This window comes from Embiotoca jacksoni, unplaced genomic scaffold (genome assembly GCF_022577435.1).
Source record: "Embiotoca jacksoni isolate LCO1_2020_lvr unplaced genomic scaffold, fEmbJac1.0.p SCAF_51, whole genome shotgun sequence".
Classification (NCBI taxonomy): Eukaryota; Metazoa; Chordata; class Actinopteri; family Embiotocidae; genus Embiotoca; species Embiotoca jacksoni.
In genome coordinates, this window is record NW_027185405.1 from 256,953 (window position 1) to 268,903 (window position 11,951).

The window sequence follows — 11,951 nt, forward strand, 5'->3', positions numbered from 1 at the left end:
ATAAGAATAATAATAATAATAATAAACAATCAGCATATTTTTCTTTAACTGCTCCTCCTTGCCTCTTCTAAAAATCATGATGTTAATTTGTTGGACTCATTTTATTAAAATAAAACAGTCTGTTTTGTTTTATTTTTTTTAAATACTGCTATATATCTCGTTCCTTGTTCTTTTAAATATCTATATTACTGCATCGCACCTACATTTGCTCTGTGACGGAATTCATGTCCCATCGTGCATTGCGCCGTCCCCCCTCCCCCCCTGTTCTCGTTCTCGCTCTCGCGTGCGTTGAACTCGCTGCCGCTGTTGTTCCATTGAAAGTAGCCCAACATGGCATCCGACGGACCACCGGGCACCGACTCGCTCCCGTCCGATTTAGGGAGCGCTATCGCAGCCTTGAACGCATGGAGCAACCCGGACCTTCAGGCCAGGTTGGCGGAGCTGGGGGCGCCCAACATGGGTAAGAAAAGACCGGGGTGGGGGGGGGAGAGAGAGAGGGAGAGAGGCCGTGTTGCTAACTAGCCTAGCCGCGTTGAAACGTACCACTTCCGTTGCGGTGAGCTCAAAGTGGGCCGGCGGCGTGTCAATAATATACATTCAACACCGGCACGCTCATTTAAACGTTGTCTAACGAGTCGTTTTAAGAGTCTGTGAATATTTCTTCTTTCCTCCAGGTCCCAGAGAGGAGCTGATTGACAGACTGAAGGGCTACATGATACAGGTGAGCACACCGCCAGCCATGAACCAACATCACGTTGTCTTATAATCAGGGTAGACAAGAGGAGTTAGTGATGACGTAAAGAGTCCATCAAACTACTAGTAGAAGCTATAAAGAGAGTATTTATTCTCCTTCTTTTATTTATTTATTATTGTAATCAATGAAACCGTTTTATTTCCTTTGTTTTGTGATTCTCTCTCCAGACGGGGATTCTGCTCAGCAAACCTAATGATGACAAATCAATGGGCTCCCAGGTAATCGATCTTTATCGATCAGAGGTGAAAACACTGCCATGTGGATGATGGCTCTGTGTGTCGTTTGGCCTTTAATAACACCAAGAGTTGGGGTTTTTCTTTTTGTGTGGATTAAACTACAACGCGTATGTAAAGTAGGAGTTTTAAGAAGTATGGCAAATATTAGTTATTACAGCAAAGAATAACCGAGTCGATCATGTGCTTCAGGTCTGCTGGAAAGTTACAGAGTCATTGTAGCACACAGGTTATTTTATATCTATATATCAGGAAATTATTCATTTCCTCTCTCAGTCGTCTCTATTTCCTCCCCTTCAGATGGCCGGTATCCCTCCTTTGCCCCCGATGCCCATGCCGCCCATGCCTCCCGGTATGGGTATGCTCCAGGCTATGAGCATGATGCCTGGAGGGCCCCCTCCACCTGGCATACACATGGGCATGGAGCACCCCGGTTTGCCCCCTCCCGGCCTGTCACAGGACGATCAGCTGAAGATGGCTCAGCAGAGAGCAGCCATGGTGCTGCAGCAGGAGGAGAGGGCCAAGCAGGTGAGGATGGCTAGACCACAAGTGTGCTGGCCGTTTAATCCACTTGTAGCGTTCAGCTTCACCTTTTTTTTTTAAACGCATGGAGACGATCAGTATTGTCGGTGACAGCCACAGGGTACAAGTTTTAGTAACTTTGGAGAAATGAAATGAAGAATTTCTGAGAACTAGACCCAGAAGATACTGTAAAGTTACATTTTGATTGTCCGTTAGTTGGTCATACATGGTTTCTGTCTTTCACAGGGGGATTCTCGCGTCATGGATGAACAGGATCTTCTGGAGCAACAGAAAAGGGTGAGAAGAAGATAACCAATTACAATTAAAAATATTTAATCATGTTTCAAAAATATTTTGTTTGTGTGCAGATTTGACTGTTTTTGCCGTTTAAAATGAGCCAATATTGATTTTTTTAATTTTTTTTAAGATTTCAACCCTGAGTTGACATCATTTTATTTTTCTGCCGCTCTTCTTTTCATACATTTCTTAAACCACACATTTCATTCATCTCTCTCCCTCTTTATGCTTTAGGCTGCCGTGCTGCTAGAACAGGAGCGTCAGCAGGAGATGGCCAAGATGCAGCCCAGACAGATGCCCCCTGTCAGCGCAGTCAGAAGTATGCAGGAGCCAGCGTTTAAAATAACAAACCGTACTGCATTTCCAGAAATAGTCTGTTTCATAAGATGTACAGTATTAGTTTGAACTTTGCTGTAAGGGACAATTTCAGTCTCCCAACAAAGTTTTAAGGTTTATTTTTTTTATTTTTTATTTTTATACCACAGTTTATGGGTACAGCTTCCATAACATTTTTATATCACCTGCACGACTGTAGTTCCAGGTTTGGATCCCCGCGGGCCGCTGCCTCCTGGTGTCACTATGCTGCCGACCCAGAAACAGAGAGTGCCCCCTCCTCCAGGAGAAGATAACAGAGAGGTAAGCAAACTTTCTTCCCATATGTGGGTTATTTTTAGTCTTCAAAACTATCGTCCAATCACAGAGACTGTATGTATCATTAAATTGTTGCATACTTACTCGTTTGTCCTGTACAAATACAGATTGCGCTCTTTTTTTAAATGACCAAATTAAAGCTCCTGAAACGTTTTGCTCGGTTGCTTGCGTTTTTGTGGGATCTTCTCATTCACAAGCCTTTTGCTTCCGTTGCAGGCCTGGCAGAGCGATGAGCTGAGTGTCAGCGGGCCCAAGATCCCCCAGGCTCTGGAGAAGATCCTCCAGCTGAAGGAGATCAGACAGGAGCAGCTCACCGATCCCATAGGTCAGTGCAGCTCTCAGCTGGTGAGCTGATAGTGAAAGAAAAACACGAGCTTCTGTTCTGTAGCACCGGCTGGGGAAGATTAGTCCCATTTCAAAGAAGAAAAAATGTGTATTCCGGCGGGTGACACATTGGATTATGATAATCATAGTCTTTTTTACATTTTCTTTCAGAAGCGGAGGAAGATGACGATGAGGGAGCAGATATGGACACGAACAATTCCTCTGCTGCGGTCATGTCTGAGACCGAAGACGATGACAGCCAGATATCTAAAAAAGACGTAAGCCTTCTCTCAAGTGACTTCATACTTTTCCATTCACTTTGAAAGGTGTTGCTGCCACTACAGCACTCTGAATTGTGATAATGCAGAGGAACATTTACTGTTTCTTAACCTGAGAAATTTATGAGCAAACCAGTCTAATTCATAAATGAGGGAAATACAGTACGTGCTGCTGTTGTATAAATGTCTAAGCTCGGTCTTCTTTTGTCTATTCATATTTGAAAGTTTTTTTCAGCCAGACAAGGCCTTTTAATTGTAAGGCCTGTTCTGTTATCCCAAAATAAACAAGTACCCGACATAAAGTAATGCATAAATAGACGTGATTGAAAGTAACCAATCAATCTTTCCCTCAGAAAAACCGCAGGCGCAGGAACCGCAAGAAGAAGAGCAAGAAGAAGCGAGCGCTGGAGAAGAAGGAGCAGGCAGAGCAGCAGGAGCAGAAGAAGAAGGAGGGCAGTGAAAAGGAGAAGGACAAAGAGAAGGACAAGGAGAAAGACAAGGACAAAGACAAGGAGAAGGAGAAGGACAAAGACAAGGACAAAGACAAGGACAAGGACAAGAACAAGGAGCCTGAGGTGGAGATCGAGTACATCACAGAGGAGCCGGAGATTTTCGACCCCAACTTCATCTTCTTCAAGAGGATTTTTGAGGCGTTTAAGGTGAATACAGCAGACTGTTAACTTCCTGTGCAACAGGTGTATTTCAAGCATTTGTTTTGACGCAGTCCTTCGTTCCCTTCTGTCCTCTAGCTGACCGATGACGTGAAGAAAGAGAAGGAGAAGGAGCCCGAGAAGGCCGAGAAGCAGGACACGTCCATGCTACGGAAAAAAGGATTCGAGGAGGAGAAGAAAGACAGCGACGACAGCGATGAGGTTGGAATCCTCTCCTCTGTTAAGGAAGACATTAAACAAAAGACCTGCATCCATTTTTTTGTCGGTATATTAAACAGCTGACGTGTTTTTTTATGCTCAGGATATCAGACCAGATGTTCCGAAACTGTCCAAGAAGAAGCTGAGGAGGATGAACAGGCTGACTGTGGCCGAACTCAAACAGGTAAATTAAGATTCACCTCTTTTTCTCATGAGTCTGATAACCTATTGGTTTTTTTTTTTTCTCTAAATATAGACGATAACCTTTCATCTCATTCCTCCTCCTGCCTTTTTTTTTGCTCCAGCTGGTGGCTCGACCGGACGTCGTGGAGATGCACGACGTGACAGCTCAGGAGCCCAAGCTGCTGGTCCACCTGAAGGCCACCAGGAACACGGTGCCGGTGCCCCGCCACTGGTGCTTCAAACGAAAGTACCTGCAGGGCAAGAGGGGCATAGAGAAGCCTCCGTTTGAGCTGCCCGAGTTCATCAAGAGGACGGGCATCCAGGAGATGAGGGAGGCTCTGCAGGAGAAGGTCAGCAGCCTTTTGTTTTGTTTTGTTTTGTTTTGTTACACTTCTCTCTTTCTGTAGTTTTTAGCTTGAAGAAGAATCGGGAGAGAAATTCCCGAAAGGGGGTTAACGGAGTCGTGTGTCTCGATGGTTCATTTACAGGAGGATGCCAAAACTATGAAAACCAAAATGAGAGAGAAGGTGCGTCCCAAGATGGGGAAGATCGACATCGACTACCAGAAGCTCCACGACGCCTTCTTCAAATGGCAGATCAAACCCAAACTCACCATCCACGGAGACCTTTACTACGAGGTACAGGATCCTCTCTCAGCCAAGTCTTCTACACAGAAGTGCTTCGATCTGTTCCGGCCGAATGAATGTTCGTGCGTGAAATGACCCTCCTCTTTGATTTTTGTGCATGTGCAGGGTAAAGAGTTTGAAACTCGCCTGAAGGAGAAGAAGCCCGGAGACCTGTCTGACGAGCTGCGCATCGCTCTCGGCATGCCGGTCGGACCCGTAAGTTTCACTAACGTATGAATACCATGCGACTGTACCGAGCTAAAACACACACACACACACACACACACACACACACAGGAAAAAAATCCTAAGTGAGCACAGTTTTGAAATCGACACGCAAATATGAGCATAGACATACCGATCCACAGTAGAGGATAAACGTATATCAGCTGTCGTCTGTCTTCTTGTCGTGTCGCTTTTCCTGTTATGTTCGTCTCCTGTTAACTGCTGTTAAACGTATGAATGTACAAGCTGTGAAAATACGTTTCCTTGTAAGATGGGACGTGACTTGTTTACACTAACGAGGACGCGACGAGGAGATAACGACCACCGGTGAACACCGATGTTAAAACTTGAACATGTTATTCGCCTCTTCCTGCTCAGTGAGGAAACACCGTATTTGTCTTCCTCCTCCAGAACGCCCACAAGGTGCCTCCTCCCTGGCTGATCGCCATGCAGAGGTACGGCCCCCCTCCCTCCTACCCCAACCTGAAGATCCCCGGTCTCAACTCCCCCATCCCAGAGGTAACGGCGTTAACCCCGCTGCACAATTTACCACCGACGTTGTTTCTTTGATCTTCCTGCGCAAGCTTGAATGAAAGACGTTTATTAAACGTATTATTTCACTGTATTTATACCACGAAAAAAAAAAAAGTATTTCAGTTTGTCAATTTTATTAAAGATTTTTGTCTCTCCGTTCATCAGAACTGTACTTTCGGTTACCACGCCGGCGGCTGGGGGAAGCCGCCCGTAGACGAGATGGGCAAACCGCTCTACGGTGACGTGTTTGGAACCAACGCTGCAGACTTCCAGGTCAGGACGACGCAACCTGACACACACACACACACACACACAACGCATGGCACTTCCAGGGCTCGTTCAGCTTCTCTGCAGAGCAATTTCTGTTCCTTTTTTTTTTTTTTAAGCCACAAGAAACTTTGCAAAATGACTCTATTTCTTTGAATGAAAAATGAATATGATAACTACAAGCGCACTCAAATCTGCATGTGTGTGAATGTATGGTTGTGATGTTACACCTGTACCGGTTGTCATAGTCCACCCTTTTGAAACCGCTCCCTAAAGACTGCTCTCTGTATTAAGTTTGAGCAGCTACATGTGTATCCCCGAGGATTACTGGTACCTTTTAAATCTGGATCGAGAGTCATGATATTTCTAAAATGATGTTTTGTCACCATCGCTTAAACACATCCACCAATGAGAAGTCTCCGAAATATCCAGATTTCAAGCCTTAAATTCACCAAATGTTGATTTGTGAATATTTGCTGACCAGTTTATTGACCTTTTGAGATTTGTTATTCCCACAGTCAGTTTGATTCACCGATGGTTAGAAGCACTCTTATTGTTGTTTTGATTAACGAATAGTGAAATGTGTTTCCGTGTCCAGGCCAAAGCGGAGGAGGAGGAGGTGGATCACACCACGTGGGGGGAGCTGGAGCCTTCAGACGAGGAGTCGTCGGAGGAAGAGGAGGAGGAGGAGAGCGACGAGGAGAAACCGGACGAAACGGGATTCTTCACGCCAGCAGATAGGTACTCGAATTATGGTCCACACCTCAATCAGGAAGTTACAACATATGAAGACATGAATGTGAAAGAGGTTTTTATTAACCAGAGTTAGTCAATCCCCAAATAGAAAAGAACATCCTTTGCTTTTATTTTAGATAAAAATGTCAAACATAAGAAGAACCATGCTTCTAAATTCAAGATTAAATATCAGTTTTCCATTAATCTCATCAATGCAAACACACACACACACCAATGATTTAAAACAAACCTATTACCATAATGTACCATGTAATTATAAGATCAGCTGACCTTTGAACTTTTGCATTCTGATTAGTATTCAGTTGGTTTAGTTGATGATGTATTTAACTCATCAACTGCACATCCTTGTTCATTTCTACCATCGTGAGTTATTGTGTGTAAAAAGGCCGAGTGGGGCAAATTGTGCCCACCCGGATTCTGATCATTCCCGAAGCTTCTCATTGATCCCAGCGTGATGTGACGCACGCTGAACTCATGGTGTTCTGTGTTTCAGTGGGCTGATCACCCCGGGAGGCTTCTCATCCGTCCCGGCCGGCATGGAGACGCCGGAGCTGATCGAGCTGAGGAAGAAGAAGATCGAGGAGGCCATGGATGGGTGAATGAATTATTATTATTATTATTATTATTAAATATAGAATAGCTCAGAGTATATTAAAAATACAACCATTAATGCAACATTTATGTAAGTATTTATTTATTTATATGAATACATTTGATAAATTAATTATACATTAATGATGATTTCCAGTTAACATTAAAAAATACGCGCCGCATCCATTAATAAGTTCCTTTTGGGGCCTAAAATAGTAGAATAAATTGTCTTGACAGCCACTTTAAATATTCTTTGTTGTCTGGCAAATATTTCTGCTTCTGATTTGTCTGCATTTGGTCAACAACTTGTTTTCCTTTTCTGCTTCATTAGAATTATTTGTTATTGTTAACCAGCAGCTGTCTGACCTTCCTTTTCTAAAACGTTGTTATTTTGCACAGGAAATGAGTAACACAAGCTAAAAAAAAACCAACCTCTGCATTCTTTCTCTCTCTGACATGTTTTGGTAGAAACGAGACGCCACAGCTGTTCACTGTTCTCCCGGAGAGACGAACCGGCCCCGTGGGAGCGGCCATGATGGCCTCCACGCACATTTACGACATGTCAGGGGTGAGACGGCGCGTCCGAATGGCGTAAAGATGCAGCGACGTCCTGTCGTCGGAGCGCTCGTCTTCAATTTCTTTCTCCCTGTCTGCTTTCTCCAGGCCATGGCTGCTCGTAAGGCGGCTGGAGGCCAGGAGTCCCAGGGCGTGGAGGTGGCTCTGGCCCCCGAGGAGCTGGAGCTGGACCCCATGGCCATGACGCAGAAGTACGAGGAGCACGTCAGGGAGCAGCAGGCCCAGGTGGAGAAGGAGGACTTCAGCGACATGGTGGCCGAGCACGCCGCCAAACAGAAGGTAACGCCGACTCACTTTAACGTTCTTCCTTCGTACAAACGCTTTCACTTCCTCTTGTTTTTTTGGTGGTTTTTTTTGGATTGCCGAGTCATGAAATTAATTTTAAAAAAACAGTTGGATCGCTTGTGAGGTTTGTGTTTACAGGAAGCTGCAGCAGAAATGTGCTGGAGATGTAAAAAAAAAAAAAAGACGCAAACGGCGCATTGCTTCAGATCAACAAAGATGACATTTAAATCAGCAAAACATGTTTAAAACTGTAAAAAAGTGACTGATCTCGTGTTTTTTTTTTTTAATGTTTTAATGTTTTAAAGCCCCACATGATGAACAGACCGACTCTTCTGTAGTTCTGTTTATGAACTAAAATGAAAGTGGCAGTCATTTCCATTTCCTCCCTTGTGATGATATGTGAATATTAATAGCCTTCCTCCTCCTCTCCTCTTCTTCCTCGTCACCGTACAGCAAAAGAAGAGGAAGGCCCAACCGCAGGACACGCGAGGCGGCGCCAAGAAATACAAAGAGTTCAAGTTCTAGAGGACGACAAGGCGGCGGCCGGAGACGGAGGAGGACGATTTAGAGTTCAGAGGATCCAGGCTCGGCGACGCTCATTTGTAACAGTAAATACATGTCGCGGTCCTTTTTTATATGTCGTCACGACTCATCTCATGTAATCCGTGAGAATGGAGACGTGTATTTCCTCTGTTTGACTCGACTTTTTAGGTCTGTTTTTTTCCCCCATTGCGACCATGTTTTTTTTTTTTTTTTTTTTTTTTTTGTGTGTGTGTTTGGTTTTTTTTGTAAATAAATGAAGTGATAAGAGTTCACTGCCCTCCAAGGTTCTGTTTGTCAGTTTGTGGGGAGTTTTAATGAAGGTGTGCTTTCACATCAGGTCCATCAGTCACATGCAGGTGTTTTTTCCAAGTCTGAGTCAGCTGATCGAGTCTCAAAACACGGCGACTTTAAGCCTGACTTGCAGCGTATTAGTTTCTTTAATAGGACGTTTGATGCTGAAGTGTGTTCTGGTATATTTAGTTTAGTTTTGTATCTTATGTGGCCAAGAATGTCGAAAAATGGCCGTTTTTAGAGCCGGTGTTTGATTTGTCCCTTCCAGGCTACTGTAGAAACACGGCAGGCTCCTTATGTATATACATAAAGGGTTCTTTAACGTATACATAATGTATATGTAAATAGTTTCAGGTGATTTGTACACTTGTGAAATCATAGCTATGAATTTTATTTTTCATTTTCTGACAACAAATCATCTTATATTCTTCACACTGAACCTTTAAGTTGGAGGTTTTTTTTAAAGTTGGTTCACAGCCGTCTGCAGAAGTTCGAGTTTGACCTTTAAGTTCAAGCTTAGAGGCAGAGACGTCCAAATAAAGCTTTAGATCTGAAGTTTTAATACTCTCCACCAGTAATTTTACAAACTTAGAAGCATTGGAAAAATAAAGACATAATATTTATTTATTTTTTTAAACTATAATTGAACTGTTCATTAAACAAAACGGGTATTTTTTTTCTGTTAATGGGACAATGCCGTGGGTGCCTTGTCCATCATTTCTTAAAGGTATAGAGCGATTAACTTAGTTTATCTTAGTTTAGCATAAAGACTAGAAAAAAGGAAAAGCCTAGTTTGACTGATAACAGTCCATCATCACCTCTAATGCTCCTTTATTAACACGTCATTATTATACCTCGTCTGTTTTAATGTGATCAAAGACGACTGGTTATTTTACAGAAGGTTATGTGCTGGACTATTTCTTCCCAGGGCCAGGAAGTAGTCCAGGACCCAATGTTTACTTTATAAAACCATCACCTTCAGCAGATCGGTTGCCAAGGTAACACTGATACGATCTCATCACGCACCAGGGATGTCACGGGAGGGGGGAACACCATGTGCACGAGGGGACCGGAGGGGTATTGCCTCACACTTTAAAAGTCGTGAGTCACTAATTCTCCCGGAAGAGAAGCGGCAGCGCACCAGGCTGCTGCATTTCCCCGCTTCCGCCGCTGGGGGGCAGCAGAGCCCTCTTGAACGAGACAGTCACCTGACCGTCTGGGAAGCACAGTGACCTAAATAGCTGCAGCGGCTCCGTGCTGACTCGGTCACTGGTGCAAAGGCTCGCCCAGGGAGCAACAGCCTGTTCACGTCAAACAGAAGAAAGGTAAAACATGGCGGACAGCTGAGGACGACTGCAGGTTTTATTATTACTGAGAGGGAGAAAATATCACTTGTGAGTGCAAATAAATATATATTAAGGCATTAATGGGAGGATTATTATTATTTTTTTTCAATATTATGACTGCAATTTCATTTAAATAAGTTCATTTGGAGGGAACAGACTTTAAAATCCTGCCATCCACGCAGTGTATTGCACTGGTTATTCCAACAATCAATATCCAAAAACTCATTATCATATCTAAAAAACAAAACTACATGCAACAATTTTACACCGATGAATGTGTTTCCAAAGTCCCCTGAGAAACACACACTGAACAGTGCACTGTACAGGTGATACTTAATGTCTTAGAGATGAAACTATTATTTTATTAATAATTAGTCGTCTAAACAATATTGAGCTGCAATTATTTTGTTAATCTTTGAAGTGTTTTAGTCAGTTTTATCTGGAGAATTAATGCTTCTACCTTCTTTTATGTGAATATTTGATGCTTTTTTTTTTTGCCATGAGGCATCACCTTAGACTCTGGAAGACTTTTACAGTCTATTTTATTAGGTATTTATCATTATTTTTACTATTTTATATCTGATTACTCAAGTATAATAACTGAATATTCACAATAATGCTTGCAACTCTAACATATGCAGTAGGTATTAGTGTATTGCACATACAGAGAAAAGACAAAAAACATCCTCCACTGCACATCCACAGTTTTTTTTAATATGTCAGTAGTTATGTTATGGGGACTACAGTGTTGCATAAGACCCAATAGAGCCTTAAATGATTCTGACATTGGATTTGGAGCCTGTGCAGTGTCACTTGATGACTCAGCAGATTTGGGGCGCAGTGTAAAAAGTAACCCCGGATTATCCCGTGACCATGTTTTAATCTGCCTGTTTCTAATCTCTTTATCAATGGCAGGAGCTGCTGCTGAGAGAAGCGTGTTAAAATGAGCAGGGATGGGGTTAAACTGTGTTTTAAATCCTTCAGCTGATTATCCCCCTCCAAAAAAAAAAATCACTTCAGTTTAACCTCCACTCCCTATTTCATATTTAATAAATGCTCAATAACACATTTTAAAGTAGTTGTGAGGAGATGTTGATGTTTGTTAATCTGTCTTTCAGGTCAGTTTCATTTATGTAGCACATTTAAATACGACAAAAGGGGCTGCCAAACATCAAACACTCAGACAGACGGGAAACATTTCGGCCATTAAAGACCAAACAATCAGTAAAAAATTCAAGAAATTAAGAAGACAAAAAAAAAATTCAACACACAAGGACACATGAGCGGTAAATAATAAGCAAGGAAACAAATATAGAAAATTATAAACAAAAACTTGATTTAATATTGAGAAATCTTTGTACAACAAATAGTGTGTTATTACCCATTAAATTCATGTTCATATGTTGCTTATTAATACAAAATAAAAGGTTAAGGTGTTGTCACAAAATCAGTGTAACTGATTTATCTACTGTATGTAAAAATGAGTACTGACAAGCTCACCCTCATTCTTTCAAATTCCTGTCATTCTTTAAAATGTTTTTATTATATTTTGATATTTCCCACATCCCCTGAATGCAGCCTCATCTTTAATAATAATTAGGCTACGACAGCCTCTATCAATATTTGATCAGGCCCCAGTTACGAGTGTATCCTCCGGCTGCCGTGAACATTTAAAAGCCCCATAATGTTGTTGTAAGCCCCGATCGCAGCTGTGATAATCTGCCCGTGGAGGCAGACGTCAGGCCGAGCCAGTGACGTCGTCTTCAGGCCACCCGCTGACTCATATTCAGACTTCAGAGA

The 11,951-nt window shown here is 42.7% G+C and overlaps 1 protein-coding gene across 2 annotated transcripts; it reads left to right on the top strand.

The window, feature by feature from the left end:
- Positions 1 to 298: 298 nt before the first annotated feature.
- On the top strand, positions 299 to 8,784 carry sf3b2 (splicing factor 3b, subunit 2). 2 transcript variants are annotated; one of them, XM_069172189.1, is made up of 22 exons: positions 299 to 460; positions 675 to 721; positions 922 to 972; positions 1,288 to 1,515; positions 1,756 to 1,806; positions 2,041 to 2,125; positions 2,342 to 2,442; positions 2,674 to 2,782; positions 2,953 to 3,059; positions 3,413 to 3,718; positions 3,809 to 3,931; positions 4,032 to 4,112; positions 4,234 to 4,461; positions 4,600 to 4,749; positions 4,864 to 4,953; positions 5,374 to 5,481; positions 5,662 to 5,769; positions 6,362 to 6,504; positions 7,013 to 7,114; positions 7,579 to 7,678; positions 7,774 to 7,965; positions 8,425 to 8,784. In XM_069172189.1, the coding sequence occupies exons 1-22, from the start codon at positions 331 to 333 to the stop codon at positions 8,494 to 8,496; spliced, it is 2,712 nt and encodes a 903-aa protein (XP_069028290.1). In that variant the 5' UTR covers positions 299 to 330; the 3' UTR covers positions 8,497 to 8,784. The 2 variants fall into 2 exon arrangements, with proteins under 2 accessions (XP_069028290.1, XP_069028291.1); XM_069172190.1 differs by having other exon boundaries at positions 2,956 to 3,059.
- The last annotated feature ends 3,167 nt before the right edge of the window (positions 8,785 to 11,951 follow it).